This window comes from Pararge aegeria, chromosome 25 (assembly GCF_905163445.1).
Source record: "Pararge aegeria chromosome 25, ilParAegt1.1, whole genome shotgun sequence".
NCBI classification, from domain to species: domain Eukaryota; kingdom Metazoa; phylum Arthropoda; class Insecta; order Lepidoptera; family Nymphalidae; genus Pararge; species Pararge aegeria.
Genome location: NC_053204.1, coordinates 2,838,219 through 2,855,717, shown reverse-complemented (window position 1 = coordinate 2,855,717; position 17,499 = coordinate 2,838,219). Strand labels below are relative to the sequence as shown.

General features: G+C 38.0%; 1 protein-coding gene across 2 annotated transcripts in view; it reads right to left on the bottom strand.

Moving 5' to 3' along the window:
* LOC120634826 (sprouty-related, EVH1 domain-containing protein 1) overlaps positions 1 to 15,054 on the bottom strand; it is a 28,942-nt gene extending 13,888 nt beyond the window's left edge. The window contains exons 1-3 of one of the 2 annotated variants that reach the window (XM_039905651.1): positions 14,858 to 15,054; positions 4,608 to 4,726; positions 3,750 to 3,847 (exon numbers count right to left, since the gene is read on the bottom strand). In XM_039905651.1, the coding sequence (XP_039761585.1) occupies positions 3,750 to 3,847; positions 4,608 to 4,726; positions 14,858 to 14,877 (237 nt within the window). In that variant the 5' untranslated portion in view covers positions 14,878 to 15,054. The remainder of the gene's footprint in view (positions 1 to 3,749; positions 3,848 to 4,607; positions 4,727 to 14,857) is intronic. The other variant, XM_039905652.1, reaches the window with a different exon arrangement.
* Between the last annotated feature and the right edge of the window lie 2,445 nt (positions 15,055 to 17,499).

Genomic DNA, 17,499 nt, shown 5'->3' with positions numbered 1-17,499 from the left:
GTTCTCCATCACCGTTATAGCAAGTGATACTTGAATCGTTTAAATTAAAAACGCACATAACTCCGTAAAGTGTGGTGCGAAAATCACTAATATTAACTTGATTGTGAGATGTTGATAACAAAAGAAAACCCGGCTAAGAATGTTGTGGGCTCTTCTCAGACCACGCGCGTTTTGAACTTTCCTAGCTTTAGTTTTAAGTTAACGACTAAGTTCCTGTGATAAGGTCTACGTGCAACTACATTTTTGAATTTGACACTAAATTTATGAATTAAGAAAAAATAACATTTACAAATTAAAATTAAAAAGATTTTTGAACTTTAAAAAAAAAACTATACTATATGCATTGTTCACGCCATCACACAAGAACATCACGGCACTCGAAAGCGTTACGCAGACACATACTGAACACATAGTATTAAAAAAATTTAAACATTTAGACACGAAATTCGTTTACTTGTAAAAAAAAAAATTGATTGTTTAAATTACATTTTCGTTACATTAGCGCTTATTGACATTGACAGACTACTGACACTGAATCGTAATAGGAAACTTGGTACGGGTCTCCTCTCAGATTGGGAAGTGTATATAGGCCGTTGTAAACCCCGCTGGCTAAGTGGCGGTAGACGTCACACGGCCTGTTCCCACCGACTGTGTATAAGCTGTGTACAAGTGATTGAGAATTCCAGCGCTTAAGTATAGTCGCGCCAGCCTAACGCATGCGTCGCAGATAGGTGTCAGAGGGGGAGGCGGGATAATCGGAGGGGGGGGGGGGGGGGGGGCTTGCACGCCTCACCGCACCCATTACGTTTTGTGGGCGTTTTGGCCGTGGCTAGTTGCCACCCTACTGACAAAGACGTGCCGCTAAGCGATGTCGCGTGTAAACAGATACAGTTAGGGAGTATGGTAGGAGGGGTACTCCTACCATACTCCCTAACAGGTTAGCCCGCTACCATTTTAGACTGCTTCATAACTTACTCTCGGGTGAGATTGCTGTCAAGGGCTAACTTTTAGAGGAATTAATAATATTAAGAAAAAAAAAATAACAGCCTTGTCAGGCGACTGAGATTCCGATTACGAGGCCTCGTAAGAGTCCCGTATCGTTATTTTTCGTCACTACCTACCCCTACCTCCCCGTGCAGGGAGTGGGTAATTTGCGCGCCTGCTGCCTTCCTTGGATGTGGTTGCAGTTTCTCAGGCTCCCTCTCTCCGGAATCGAACCCTAATTCCCCGTTACCCGCGACAAACAATGGTACTCGCAGAAACTCATTCCGATTACGAGACCTCGTAAGAGTCAAGTATCGTTATTTTTCGTCACTACCTACTCCCCGTGCCGGGAGGAGGTAATTTGCGCGCCTGCTGCCTTCCTTGGATGTGGTAGCAGTTTCTCAGGCTCCCTCTCTCCGGAATCGAACCCTGACTCCTCGTTACCCGTGACAAACAATGGTAGTCGCAGAAACTACCATCGAAAGTTGATAAAGGCAGACATTTGAAAGACATTTGACATGACCACAATGAGAAGAGGTAGTAATCCACAGTCTATCAATAGCGATTTTACACATATTATAGGCATGTTAAAAGTATCAGCGCGCATGTATGACCGAGTCAGCGAGAAGCAAGTGTCACGGAAAGGGGGGGGAGAAGAGGGGGAGACGGGAAAATCAGGAGTCGGAACCCCAATACACCTCCGCACATATGAACTAATTAAAAGTATCCAATTCAAATTCAAAAATGTTTTATTTATGTAGACCTTATTACAGGCATTTATTGAGCGTTCTACATTTAACATGTTACACTAATGTTAGTGATGGCGATAACTGCATTTGTTAACTTAAAACTAAAGCTAGGAGGGTTCCAAACGCGCCCTGGTCTAAGAAGAGCCCACAACAAACTTAGCCAGGTTTTTTTTTGTTATCACCATCTCACAGTCTAGTTAATGTTGAGCTATGAAGTTAAAGCCAAGCTTTTTCATTATACATGTAATCCTTTAAATAATAATAGGATTTTTCTATAAAAAGCTTACGTTTTATATAAACTTTGACCTTATTGAGAGACATTTCAAGGATTTAATCTGGCGTCATGTCAGCGCGCATGTATAGCCGAGTCAGTCTAGAGCAAGTGTCGGGGACAGGTGGGAGAGGGGGAGAGGGGGGTGGGGGGTTCCTGTCAGGCGACCGAGATGTCTCATTATTACACATTATGGTATTTGGTTAGAATAAGGCGATTCCATTAGTAATTTAATATCGCCTCTAACACCTATTCAACTTTCGTGAAATGAGTTATGAAAGGAAAACAGCTATTATGTCGCACGTGTGCCGACTGCCACCCACGCGCTATCGGTTGCATTTGAACGCCCCAGGATCCTTTGTGATCGACTGACACGTCGCCTTGCCGTAAATAGCATCGAATTGTTAAGGGGCTTACTATGGCTTAAGATCGTTACACGACGTCTTCATTGTGAAACGTTGCAATTTGCAACTTATTTTTATTTCTGCAACTACCCTACCCACCTGAGGTTGAAATGAAATGATATTTATTCGCTGAGCTTTCAAAGGGTCTTATTATAATAACTGCGAATTCTACCATTAAGAGTCATTAAGTTGTGTTACAGTAAATTTATAAAATGGGTAAATTTTATACTTTATACTATTTTAACGTTTGATAATTATAAATTCATATTTGCCAGATATTTATGTTCATGACATTGAGTTGGTGGGTATTTTGATATAAATACGACTGCATTATCCTACATGGACTCGAACGATGCAAAGATCCCCGGTGTCTTAGTCGTTTATCATTTGCTTAGGTTAGGCGTCAAAGACAAACATGCAAGTTTCGCGATAATAATCCGCCCGTAATTGCTTTGCAAAAAAGAACGATATTTGGGAATGTTGTCCGGGATCAAAAGCCTATGTGATTCTACGTCCTTTAAACTAACTCTGTGCCAAAAATCAAGTCGATCGCTTACTGTGGTAATGTTTTTTTTAATTTTTAGGTTAATATTATATATATACTAGCTGTTGCCCGCGACTTCGTCTGCGTTTAGTTTTTTTTTGTTGATGTGGCATTAAATTTAGTTGTAGATCTAAAAAAAAAATCAAGTATTCAGTATCGCTAAGCCTTGAATGAGGGGTTTGTTGCTGTCCGCTGAGGAGTTCTGTCCTCTATCTCCAACTACAGTTTGGGCAAAATTAAACACATATACCTCTATAGTACAAAAATAATTATTTGAATCGGTTATAATTTGTCGGAGTTATGGTGTAAAATCGATAAAAAGTATCCTATGTTACTTCTAACACTTCCAGAAATATGTGTACAAATTTTCATTAGGATCGGTTAAGTAGTTTTTGCGTGAAAGAGTAACAAACTTACATTGACATTTATAATATTAGTAGGGATAGGGATATTTATATAATGATTTAATTAAATTAATTTGAATGAAACCTAATTCTTTTATTATTATTTTCTATTTATAATTAATATCTACTTCATATAATATTAGTATACTTGGATGAAATTAATCATTTTATATTATTACCATAACATTTGACGGAGCACCCACTCACGCATAAGGTGTGAAGTTAAAACAAAAAAAAAATTGCATAATCATATCTCGACAATAGTGAGCTGGCACCTATTCAGAGCTAAAGTCGAATAAAGGTCTATGACAACAAGTCAGAGCAAAACAGAGTGCGAAATAAAAAAAAAAACAAACGCAGTTTCGCATTTATAATATTAGTTAATTCACTTACAACATTATCGTTGATACGTCGGCCGTGTATGTAGAACTCGGTGTGCGATGCGCTCGCAGACGTAGGTGCTAATTCGCTGGCGACTTCAGAACTAACTGCTGGACAAAAATGTACAATCATTAATGACAAGTCGCTCAGCTTACTGTACTAGACAAATTTTAACTCTCGTAACATTTTTTTTTTTCTTCTATATTTAAAGAGCTTGGCTTAACACCAGTGGCGTGCACTTCATACATGCACAAAAGCAATGCATACCCTAATTTTGTATAACTCATGAAGGGGAAGGAATTTTCAATTTTATGCCATCTTCCTTCTGTTATGCATACCTTGGTCAAAAACCCTGTGCACGCCACTGCTTAGCACCTACGCTTTAGGTTGATGGACACAGAGCACCACCTTATAGTACGTATTCCTTGAGAAGTGATTCTGTTTATAGGTTACTCTTACACCAGATGAGCCATCTGAAATTTTGGTATTGGTTAGGTTAGGTTGACGGGGGGAAAGAAGACGGCGGCAGTTTACCGCTCGTCAGCTTCCCTTGGGAGGCGGCGGGTAGCTATTGGGCTAGCTACCCGCTACTATACTCTCCTCACTGTCTAAGTGATCCCCCGATCACGCTGTCCCGATCCCCACCTTTTTAGCGCGGGAGCCCCGGCATTCGGCTAGGGCCGTTGGTAGACGTCTGGGAAGTATACAACGGGTTCCTCGGGCGTCTTGTAAATCCAACTAGAGAGACAAGCCGTGGTGGTTTTTGTTCGGGTATACCCCATAACCTCCGTCCTGCCCAAGGGACGGTGTTAGCCATAAAGCTTTTCCACCACGACAAAAAAAAAAGGTTAGGTTAGGATGGTTAGTTACCTGGTCCGCGGCGGCCGACCACGATGTCAGCAAGCCCGCCTCCCCCCAACGCCACCCACCCCCCTGTGCCCTCATCCCGGCACATCACCTGCGCACGGATGCGCACCAAGGAAGGGACACTGCGAACAACGCGACATTCATTTATTTATTTATTTAAAATAAAACATACAGTACTATAATTAATTAATAGGTGATATAACGTGTTAATGTAAACCGAAATCCCTATCCCTACTTCCCTATTAATATTATAAATGTCAATGTAAGTTTGTTTGTTACGCTTTCACGCAAAAACATACTTAACCGATCCTCATGAAACTTTGTACACATATTCTTGGTAGTGTTAGAAGTAATATAGGATACTTTTTATCCCGACAATAAGCTTGATTCCTCTGAGAGAGGGGATGAAAGTGTTTGACGATTTTAAACCATAACTCCGACAAATTACAACCCATTTAATTAATTATTTTTGTACTATAGAAGTTAATATGTGTTTAATTTTGCCCAAATTGTGGTTGGAGATAGAGAACAGAACTCCTCAGCGGATAGCAACAAACCCCTCATTTAAGGCTTAGCGATACTGAATACTTTTTAAAACTGCAACTAAATTTAATGCCACATACTCTAGTTCGCCGGATTTCAGAGTTACAAGCAAATGAATTTCGCGAATTAAGGTTATTTTTGACACATGCGATTATTGGACCTACCTATGGATGGTACTGTTCACAATATGTATTTTTCGATTTTTATTGTTTTTACGTACACAAGTGACGTACCTCTTTTGATTGGAAGATTTAAACAAGATGACGGAAATAATAGAACCACTAATTTATTTCATTAAATGATTTTTAATCTGGGATTTTTAATTTAAAATGCTTGGGATTTTAAAGGTTTTTAAAAAAAATAAAAAAAACTTAATTTTGTATACCAATTTGAATGAGGCACCAAACAAAACCTTGTTCCGGCATTCTCCTTTAAAATGCATACAAAAATTTTCGGAACCGACAGGATTTGAACCTGAAAAGGCATATGCTAATTTCGGCATCGACGGTAGGAGGGCCGTAGCTTAATTGGAAATAGCGCTCAGGCCGCGATTGCCAGAGAGTCGCAGGTTCAAATCTTGTCGGTTCCGATTCCTACAAGTGTAGGTAAAAACACTAATAAAAATAATAAAACCGAAATAATAATATACAGGCTTAACGATTATTCATTATAAAGTCAACATCTCCTGAGGATGCTCCGGTTTCGGAGAGAAACGTGCGTAGGTATTGCCGAAGATCTTTTTGGAGTATAAGGATTGAAGAAATTATAAATTACACCACACAGATTCTCCTGCTTTTCGCGGAGTATAGCAAATTAAGCTTAATTTTCATATTATGTCATGGATTTCCGCAATGTAAATTGGAGTATGTACCTCTAAATATTGGAGTAACGCCTGCCTGCCTAACATTGTGTATTGATTCTGAGATTTATCTTGTGAAACCGAAAACCTAATAGTTTTTGAGTAAACCACTGCCATAGTTTTGATGGACGAAATCATATACAGCCCCAACATCACAAGCCAAATTTAAATCATGAGACGTCTGTCACTTTATTAGGTACGAGTAGCGTAGGTAGGTATTATGCGCGCGTTAGACTTAACTTAAATAGGGGTGTCAAAAGTAAACACTTTGCAACAATTCACAACAATGTTCTGAAATCGTTTGTATAAAAATAAATATGCTTATTTTGATTTAATAGTTGCACAGGGTGATTCCTTATGAAATATCCATATGCATCCTTCAACATTATTTCGTAATTCCGTTACACGTTGTATATTAATGATACTAAAACCTATTGTTAGCAGGTTAACTCTACTATCTTAGACTGCATCATCACTTACCACCAGGGCTAGCACAGGCTATACAAAAATTATACATAACTAACTATACTTTATTATTGTAAACAAAGGTTTTTTTTTCTAATCTTTTTTTTTTAAGGGCTTTTACAGAACAGCTGCATGTCAGCCCTATACTAACCTAATAAACATTAACCTCTATATTTTATCAGCAAATAATCTAAACAAGTGCCCCGCCTTGCCTCGATGGAGTCTGATCTTCCTAATAGGTTATGAAACACGCCAACGTGAATCTTGTTTAGATTTAAAGATGCAATTAACTGGTTCCTAACAGCAAGCCTTATAAAAATAAAAAAAGGAATAAAGAATTTTCAACTCTACAATGTGTGGCATTAGATCAATATCACTTAAACGGTGGACTGTTTCCATAATCAAAAACGACTCATCGATTGCCAGCGAGCAATCTTGTATTAAGGGTAAATTATTAAGGATATTCCTAATTCAGAATAATTTATTTGTAGGTAACCATAATATGTAGATTCATGCATAATCTGTCAAAATAATTATGTCAGTTCTGGAGTTCAAATGGGGGCGGTATGGAATATGAAAAGGTCATAGATGTGAACACCACCCACTACTCATTGTTAAAACTACACCCACCTAGCCACGGTAAATATATTAAAACAGTATGGAAACTTATGAAAATACAGCTTAATTTGCTATAGTCCGCGAGAAAATTATTTAAATGTGACTTGTTATTTTATGTAGCAAAATTGATATAATCATTAACGAATAATTTTCGCACGCCAATCTTGGCAGGATATGTGACACTTATAAAATTTAATTATGTATATATGTACCGTATTAAAGCAAAAAAAATAAAAAATGGTTGTCTGTAAAGTCGGCTTACTTACGATAGTTGAACGTGACAACGTCGTAAGAAAATACTGATGAAATGGTTGCATTTTTCAAAAGAAAATTTTAATTTTATTTGTTTGATAGATATTATCGTTGCTATAAACAATTGACACCACATTCACTTTTCACTGCACTTCATCCTTGCCGAAAACATGTAAATGTATTATTGTATAGAAGCTGTCCACGCGGACGCATCGCTCACTCAAGTAGGAGAGAGACAGATGTCGATCGCGGAGGCCGACTGTGCCTCTTTGTCGCTCGTTCCGCGCTCTCGCTTGCACTTCAAGCCTTGAATGGAACGCCTCAGAGCGAGGTAACGCCGCATAAGTCATGTTTTTTCGTGCGTGCAGCCGGCTCCATCGAAGTATAAGACGTTGTCACATCAAAAAAACAGGAGAATCTTGTGGTGTAATTTATAATTCCTTCAATCCTTATACTCCACACCAAACAGATCTTTGGCAATGTGCCCTCTACGCACGTTTCGCTCCGAAACCGGAGGATCAAGTAAGGAGATGTTGACTTTACAATGAATAATTGTTAAGATAGTTAAGGATAAGTATGGAAACTTCAAATAGCGGGCTGTTATCGCAGGATTTTATTTATTTAATCTCTTTATCTGTACACCACTACACAGTTAGGAAAATAAAGAGAGACGATATATTTATTTTATGGGTATATGTGTGCACCACAAAACTATGTTCTGTATTTGTTTTCTTCGCCATTGGTTGCCTGGAAGAAATCGCTGTGAAGCGATAAGGCCGCCAAATTGCATACGTTGTTTTTTAATACTTTTCTTTTTTATGTACTTTTAGTGGTATGCAATAAAAGTATATTCATTCATTCATTGAAAGACAAAGAATGGAGTAGGATTACAGAAGGCGGCCTTATCGCTTAGGAGCGATCTCTGTAAGGCAACCTTAGGATAAGGACAAGAGCAGAGTAGAGTTTACTCGCGGTACTGGCTTTAGTGCCTCGTCGGTGCGTGTACGGTGCATTTGTGTGTATGCTATTTCGAACGCTTCTTATTTTTTCCACTACAACTTAGCCCTTAATTCACCTGGTGGTAAGTGATGATGCAGTCAAAGATGGTAGCGGGCCTAGCCTGTTAGGGAGTATGGTAGTCATACCCAAATAGGTTTCTAAACGACACCACACCGGTACACTAAATCGCTTAGCGGCACGTGTTTGTCGGTATGGTGGTAACTAGCCATGGTCAAAGCGTCCCACTGGACTAGACTCGACAATATTCATAAAATATAAATTTCCAAATGCATCTGCCGGGAATCGAAATCGGCACCTCCTTATATTCACAGCGCTAAAAAATGTTTTCACAAAACAGCCGCCGACTAATTTCTACGCGGCATCGCACCGGTACACTAAATCGGCACGTGTTTGTCGGTAGGGTGGTAACTAGCCACGACCAAAGCGTCCCACTGGATTAGACTCGACAATATTCATAAAATATAAATTTCCAAATTGTATCTGCCGGGAGTCGAACCCGTGACCTCCTTAAATTCACAGTGCTCACCGTTGCGCCAGAGAGGTCTTCGAAATGTTTGTTCGTAGTTTCCATACGGCTTTTAATATTACTGCGCCTACGATCAGCTGAATACTGTTGACTAAAATTTATACTAATCTTATATATCATACTTATTCTATGTATCTTAACTAGCACTAAGTACTATTAGTATAAGAAGTTTCCTTGTGATTTTTCTTATTGTTTTGTGTTGCAATAAAGTTGTTCTATTCTATTCTTCACATAGTATAAAACAAAGTCGCTTCCACTGTTTCTACGCTCAGCTCTTTTAAACTACGCAAGTGATTTTAGTGCAGTTCAGCAATAGATAAGAGTGAGTCCAGACGAATATAACATCAACATAGCGACGTATCATTATTGACGGCCGATTGGCGCAGTGGGCAGCGACCCTGCTTTCTGAGTCAAAGGCCGTGGGTTCGATTCCCACAACTGGACACTATTTGTGTGATGAACATGAATGTTTTTCAGTGTCTGGGTGTTTATCTATAAATTATAAGTATTTATGTATATTATTCATAAAAATTATTCATCAGTTATCTTAGTGCCCATAACACAAGCTACGCTTACTTTGGGACAGGATGGCGATGTGTGTATTGTTATGGTATATTTATTATTATTTTATTATCATATCATTACCAGCCTACTATAAGGTAAGGCGTACGTATCCATGGGCGTTCCCAAGGGAAGCCCTCTCCCTGGAAATCTCACAGGAAATGTATAAACCCTCTTAAAAATGTATTGCAGACAAAAAAATTAAGATTCACTCTCATCATTTTTCTCCATCGCGCCAAAAGAAGTATAACTTCATAAAAATTACGATTTTGGCTTCAGTATCGAGGGCTCTCTAAATATTTTTTTCACAAAACAACCGCGGACGATCTGTCTTTAAAAAATCTCTATCCGGCTAGACCAGAAGCTGGGTACGCCCATGTGAGAATCTCACGACAGGTGTGCGACAGGCGAAAATCTTGCGATCTTTATAAATAAATAAATATACTACGACAATAAACACATCGCCACCTAGCCCCAAAGTAAGCGTAGCTTGTGTTATGGGTACTAAGATGACTGATGAATAATTAAATGAATAATATACGTAAATACACTGAAAAACCTTAATGTTCATCACACGAACATTGTCCAGTTGTGGGAATCGAACCCACGTCCTTGGCTCAGAAAGCAGGGTCGCTGCCCACTGCTCCAATCGGCCGTCAAATGACGGTACTTACATGTTGCTTGACAGTCATCAAAGATCGAGGGTTTTACGCCTGTCGCAAGCCTGCTGTGAAATACGTAATTAACCTTAGGGTCTCACAAATGAGAAGGGTTTTAGGCCATAGTCCACCACGCTAGCACGGTTTGGTTGACTTCACACGCCTTGAGGACATTACGGAGAACTCTCAGGCATGCAGGTTTTCTCACGATGTTTTCCTTCACCGTTCAAGCAATTGATATTTAATTTAATAATAGCGCACATTGCGTGCTGGGAATCGAACTCGGCCCTTCCATAGCATACAAACTAAATAGACTGTAAAATGGTGATAACATAAAATACCCGGCTAAGTTTGTTGTGGGCACTTCTAAGACGACGGCGCTTTTGGAACCTTCGTAGCTTTAGGTTTAAGTTCACGAACGTGGTTATCACAATCACCTTACTAATATGTAAAATATATGTATGTGAATAAGGGGGCGTTCGTAAAATACGTGAGATTTTTAAAGGGGGTAGAGAGTAGAGTTAAATCTCATCTAATCTTACGTTGGAGAGAGAGGGGGTCTCAGCAAATACCACGCAAATTGTTTTCTGATTAAAACAAAAAAATAATTATACTATTTTGGTCCATTTAATCTAGATTGTACATGCTTAAGATTTAGTTTTAAATGCAATCGTAGTACGATTAATTCGTTCGAAAGAAAATAATTTCATTCATACTGCGACGTTATACTTCGACATATGTAACGACTGTCAAACCACAATTTTTGTTTCATACCATTAGTTTTTTTCTTTTTACAATAACAATTACGTAAGAAACCCACATTTTGAATAATCGATGAGATTGGGCACACGACATCTCACCAGGGGGTACGAGGGGTACATAAAATTAAAAAAAAAACTTCTCACGTAATTTAAGGACGCCCCCTATAGAAATCTTAATTGGAACCTCTAAATCGCAAGTGTAATCGATAAAGAAGTGGCAGCACTGGAATTGCTCAGAGCAGCACTGGGTAGAATGGTATGGTATCTTAGCTAGCTGAACAGGAGACAAAATAATATCCCCCGATATGGCATAATTAATGTGTCCACCTGCCAAAGCACAGCAACATTTAATAGGAGAAGTTTAGCCTCGTTTATTTTAAATTATCGAATTAATCGATTATTATCTGACTAACACACTTTTCCATTACTACTTAAATAAAAATGAATTTTCATCTCCTTTCCATTATGAAGTTTACTTTATTTTATAAAGTTTATAATATTTTGTTTTTATATGTGATTTATAACTGGACTTCCCTCAGCTAAATAAGTACTGACAGAATACCAGCGTTGTGGGTACATTAGTATCCGGAACAATTGGCACGACACATCATAGACTTAAGCTATTAATAAGTAAGTACAACATTTTAAGTTACTCCGTATGCAAGTCTGTTTGTGTTGTTCTGGTAAATAAACAAATTCTATTCTATTCTAAACATATGTGGGTAAAATCAAAATAATATAATTTTGATTTTACCCCATGCTCCGTGAGTTGACAAAGCTGTGGAGAAGATAAAATGTTATCCTTTACCGGGGCAGAACAATGTCTTCTGCCCATGCTAGCAGACAGGAGAAGAGCATCATCGTCTGCAGCCTATTAACAACTTAACCCTCATAGAGCATAGACAGACCATGCTGCTCTAATACGTGGATATAACAACTATTATAACAAATAAGTGTTAAACGACTAAGACACCGGGAGGTATCTTTGCATCGTTAGAGTCCATGTAGGACTGCGGTGCATCAATAATACAGTCGTATTTATATCAAAATACCCACCAACTCAATCTCATGAACATTGGTTGTTAATCAAAGTTTAATTGTTTACCCACTTTATAAATTTACTGTAACATTCGACCATCCTGACAAAAGTTTGCGACCCCGCGAACGTATCTATGCCTATAATCGAGAAGCTAAAGCTGTGAATCTACCACCGATTCGGAATACTGATTGTACTGAGAAGAACCGGCAAGAACTCAATACTTGCTCTTTTTACATATAACAAACAGACATATTTTAGCAGGTAAGTGGCATGGCAAATATGATGCAGCTGATATGACACGGCTCGCAATTACGCGGTCACACAGACGTTATCGTAGATGGTCACATAGACTTTCACGTAAATAGTCACACAGACATATTGCTGACACCGTATGACGGACGACGGACGACGACAATGCAGTCGTATTTATATCAAAATACCCACCAACTCAACGTCATGAACATTGGTTGTTAATCAAAGTTTAATTGTTTACCCACTCTATAAATTTACTATAACATAAGTTAAGCATGGATGGGGGTTGGCAAACTCTTAACTACATGCTGGGTACTGAAATTCTGTAATGGGAAATAAACTACAAAATGTGGTTTGCTTTGTCTGTTAAAAATTAATGTTACGGTAATTTTATAATGTGGGTGAATAATTAAACTTATGTTCATGACATTGAGTTGGTGGGTATTTTGATATAAATACGGGTGCATTTTCTATACAATTAATTCTTACATGGACTCGAACAATGCAAAGATAGCACCCAGTGTCTTAGTCGTATATCAGTAGCCTCAGTGGCGTGCATATAGGGTATGCACAGGGTATGCAGATGATATAAAATTAAGAAAATCTCCAGTTTGAGTATCCTCTAGTATTTATACTAGAGGGTATGCTTTTTATAACTCTCAGAAAGCCTATCCTTAAGTTTTTTATTACTCGTTCTGGAGATTTTCTTAATTTTTTATCATCTGCATACACTCTATGCACAACACTGTGTAGCCTATAGGAACCGTGCATTTTCAGCATAAAAAGTATCCTATGTGCTATTTCTAAGTTAGAAGCTATTTCTATTTTCGAGCCGTTCTGGTGCGATTGAGTAACGAACATCTATCACAACTTTTGCATTTATTTATTTCAATATTAGTGTATATTGGTATTGTCTGTGTTAATTTGTAAATATACTAAAACTATTCATAGCATTAGTTTAAAGATTAGCAGTTCTTTTATCTGTGTGCACATAGTCATATCCTGTTTGCTTTCCTTGTTTCAACAATTGTCTAATAGTGGCCCCATTCATGAGTAATCTAATTACTACTTTACAAGAAAGTAGGTTAGTGTTCATTGCTATATTTTTTTTGACTGTGTAGCGAAGGCACCGTTAAAGAAATAGATATTTAAAACATTACATTGCGTGCTGGGATTTGAACTCGGCCCCTCCATAGCTAATTGTCTGCAAGATGGTGATTACATAAAACACTCTGCTAAGTTTGTTGTGGGCTCTTCATAGACGAGGGTGCGTTTGGAACCTTCATAGCTTTAGGTTTAATTTGACAAACATAGATTATCACCATCACCTAAATAATATGTAAACATAATAAGAAGCGAAGCGAAGGCAGATGAGAACACAGTTGTCACTGCCCCTGCTCTTCCGTTCTTTGTTATATACTCTAAGTCACCTAGTACCCGGTACCCGCTGGTATTACACGAACTAATGGTAATATAGCAGAGAATGGGCAGCAGCATCTTATGTGCTACTAGTACCATTAACTGCAATCACCAAACCGTATGCCCAGCATGAACATTATGGGCAAGCCCTCCCTTTGGGAGAGGCCAGGTCTAGACTGTTATAGGCTGTTTATGATGGCATTTCTTTAAATAATCTTTGAATGTTGGTAACCTCTTTGGCTTGATATAATTTTATCATCCCCAGCTTTGTTAATACATAGTTAGGGACTGACTGGTGCCTCAATATGGTGTCACACCCACCTACAGAATACTCCAATCCTTCTTTCCCATGAGGAGGGCATGATTAGTATAGTCTAATACTGTGTTGTTTTCCTCAGCAGAAATTATAGATGGGATTAATTAAAGTATGATAATTTTCAACTTAGCCTGTATGACATACTTTTCGTTCATATACCGGTGAATGATGTAGTCAGGAAAGTGAAGATGTCAGGATTTTAATAAATTTTACTAGTAAAGGTAATTTCTTGACTTGAAATCCTAATACCTAACAATTGTTGACCTGACATGGAAATCATAGCACAGACCTCATATTCCAAAGATGTTACAGAAGCTGTGACCTTATAATTAATTCAAAGGTGCTAAATTTAGATCTTTGGTATAATAGTACAATGTTCAATAATGGAATCTTGAATGAACCATAACTAGAAATGTTAAACTCAATTTATTAAAACAAAGCAAGAACAGATAATAGAGAATAAAGTGTAAAATGTTCATTCGAAAATTTAAATTCGATTCGAATTTTAAAAACCCCCAGTCCAACAATTTAAAAACCAGCTAAGCTTAGAATAGTTTCAATGAGACTTCCTTTTCGCAACAGCAGTAAAAATGCGCTTTAGCTTCAAAGCTGAATGTAATTCATTCAGTAAAACAGCACCGCACGATCCAGCTTGGATGACCCCAATAGCAAGCTATGTACTTTATTGTGAATGAAAGTCGGAGTCATTGATTATAACTATCCTATACGCCACATAGAGCCAAGGGCAGCAGTGCGTTTGGAGCTTAGCGTACATGCCTATTTGGAAATGTCGAGTTCAGACGCTCATTTGAGCTTAATTAGACATAGTTAAGAGCAATTTGAGTAGTGGAAATCCTTTTACACGTCTTCTGAGCTCAGAAAATGGCCGGGGTAAGGCCCTACCTACCTAACGCAGGGCGAAACAAGTACATCGAAAAACTGGGTTTCATACACAAAACTTACTTTTCAGATGCCTCGGTCATGATTCGACACGTCGAATATCTTAATTTCTACTAGCCACTTTACAGATTTCACCATTTTTATGACATAAATACATCAGATTCACTTGCAAAACGTTCTTATTTCGGCCCTTTAGTGGGCCTCACTGCGCGTGCGTCAAAACAACAGTGATGAGACCGGGCGGGTTTTCAATGAAAGCGGCGTGAGCAAGCGACAGGTGGCGCGGAGGTCGGCCGGTGACTGCGGTTCGCGCAATCCGATTGGTCAGCTACGTCACAACGGCAATATCGACCAATCACAATCGCGTTTCTAAATGTAGACCAATGACGTTATCAGGCAGATTATGAATTGCTTTTTTGCGGCAAGTTTGAAATATTTGACATTTTACGACACAAAATAGCGCGAACTGCTACTTTAACTCTGCACTCAGAACACTAGAACACAGTAACTTTCACACACTTCATTTGGTATTAGATTCGTGGTTTTAGGCAGAACAAACTGCGTAAAGATGCGATTTTAGAGCCGGTAGCGGGCGATACAGAAAATGTAGGTCACGTCGACCTCGCACCTTCGTTCGTTACTGAATGGAGGTTCGACGGGGCCCGTTCATGCCAGCGCTCCATTGAAAAATAACTAGGTCAAATCATTGCAGTGTGGCCCGGTTGCAAGGTGGTTGCACTTGGAAACCCTAGTTCCATTTATAGCCCGTTCTATATTTGGGCAGGTCATTCGTAAATGCCTAAAGTAGGTTACCTGATTTTCCTGGATAATAGTTGTATGACGTCATACCAATCTGTGACGTAAGCGGATATATTCCCATTTCGAATTTATGCGACGCCATAATGGTTTTATATTGAACACGTAACAAAGGTTCGTTCTTTGTTAAGTTATTTTTATTTTGGTATTGATTGTAAGTAAAATATTAAACTATACTTAACTAATAACTTATTAATGAAATGGAAACTTATTAAAATGTATCCACTTATGTTATCGATTTGTAGATAGTACGCATATTTACTTACAATCAAATTTTTTTAAAGAATTCATTACTTTATCTGTGATTACTTTTGATTACATAATAAGAAGATTTTTGTTTTTATTTATAATAAATTTATTTCATTTTTAAATAATAAAATTTTACACTATTTAGTTTAAGAGACAGTCATATATTTTTTGTGAATTGAATGCAAAATCAATATTTTTCACACTTTTTTGTCATCATCATCAATCATGATCATCATTAGTTAAACGGATGTCATTCTGTTAGACATAATTTACACATGAAGTTAAGTATAGAGATAAGACCCACCACGCAGCTCATATGTGAGTCGGCGGGCGGAGGTGACGAATATACAGTAACTTTGCTAAATCAGCACAAAAATTAGTTTTATAAGCAACCAATTTCGAACAAATTTTTTGTATTCAATTTAGAAAAATTCATACCACTGTCTCTTAGTCTACATTATTCAAAACGTTTCAAAATCCATTGATATACAATATACAAACATTTGTTTTAATTTATTGATAAATATTTAAAACACTAATAAATATCAGTATTTACGTCGACCTCCCGGCGCAGCGGGGCATTAAGTGGGAGGTCCCGGTTTCAGTCCCCGGCTAGAGCAATTCGGAATTTATAAATGTTCTCTGGTCTGGTCTGGTGGGAGACTTCTGCCGTGGCTAGTTCTACGCGACATCTCAGCAAGCAGCAAGTCTTTGGCGGTGGTAACTCTGTGGTTATCATGTAACTTTTTTTTTTTAAACTCCACTACAAGTTAGCCTTTGACTGCAATCTCACCTACTGCTAAGTGAAGATGTAACGGGCTTACCTGGTAGGGGTATGGCAGTTATTTTAACCCGATTTATCCCTAATCGGTTTCTACGCGACATCGTACCAGAACGCGATATCGCTTAGCGGCACATCTTTGTCGGTGGGGTGGTAACTAGCCACGGGCAAAGCCTCGTACCAGACGAGACCAGAGAAAATTCAGTAGTTAATTAAATATCGCCATCCTCTGCCGGGGATCGAAGTCAGAACCCCAAATAGCTCACCGCTGCATGGTCGTCAAAAGACGTAATAGTGAAGTGTATAATATTTAAAGAGTAAAAGAAAGTGGGTAATAGTTGTATAACATAGTAAATATTCATCATCATAGGCATCCATCAAGACACAGACGGGCCATCATTTTTTTAAACGTTTAAATTAATATTTAATACTACAAAAAATAACTTAGTGTGATATTATTTTTAAAGCGGCGTTGCCCTAAATCGTATCGGCCTATTTTCGGCGGTCAATAAAAATAATAAATAATGAAGATGTGATCTTTTTTAAAAATCCTTAAATATCAAAAGTATTTAGGTGTTATTTTTAGGAAATAAAAAAAAAAAGGTGTTAACAGTACACGAAATGCTATCTTATTTTCAACTTAATTCATTGTGTTATATATAAATAAATAATAAATAAATATACTACAAAACACAAATCGCCATCTAGCCGAAAAATAAGCGTAGCTTGTGTTATGGGTACTCAGAAGACTGATGAATATTTTTATGAATAATATACATAAATACTTATAATATACAGATAAACACTGAAAAACATTCATGTTCATCACACAAACATTTTCCAGTTGTGGGAATCGAAC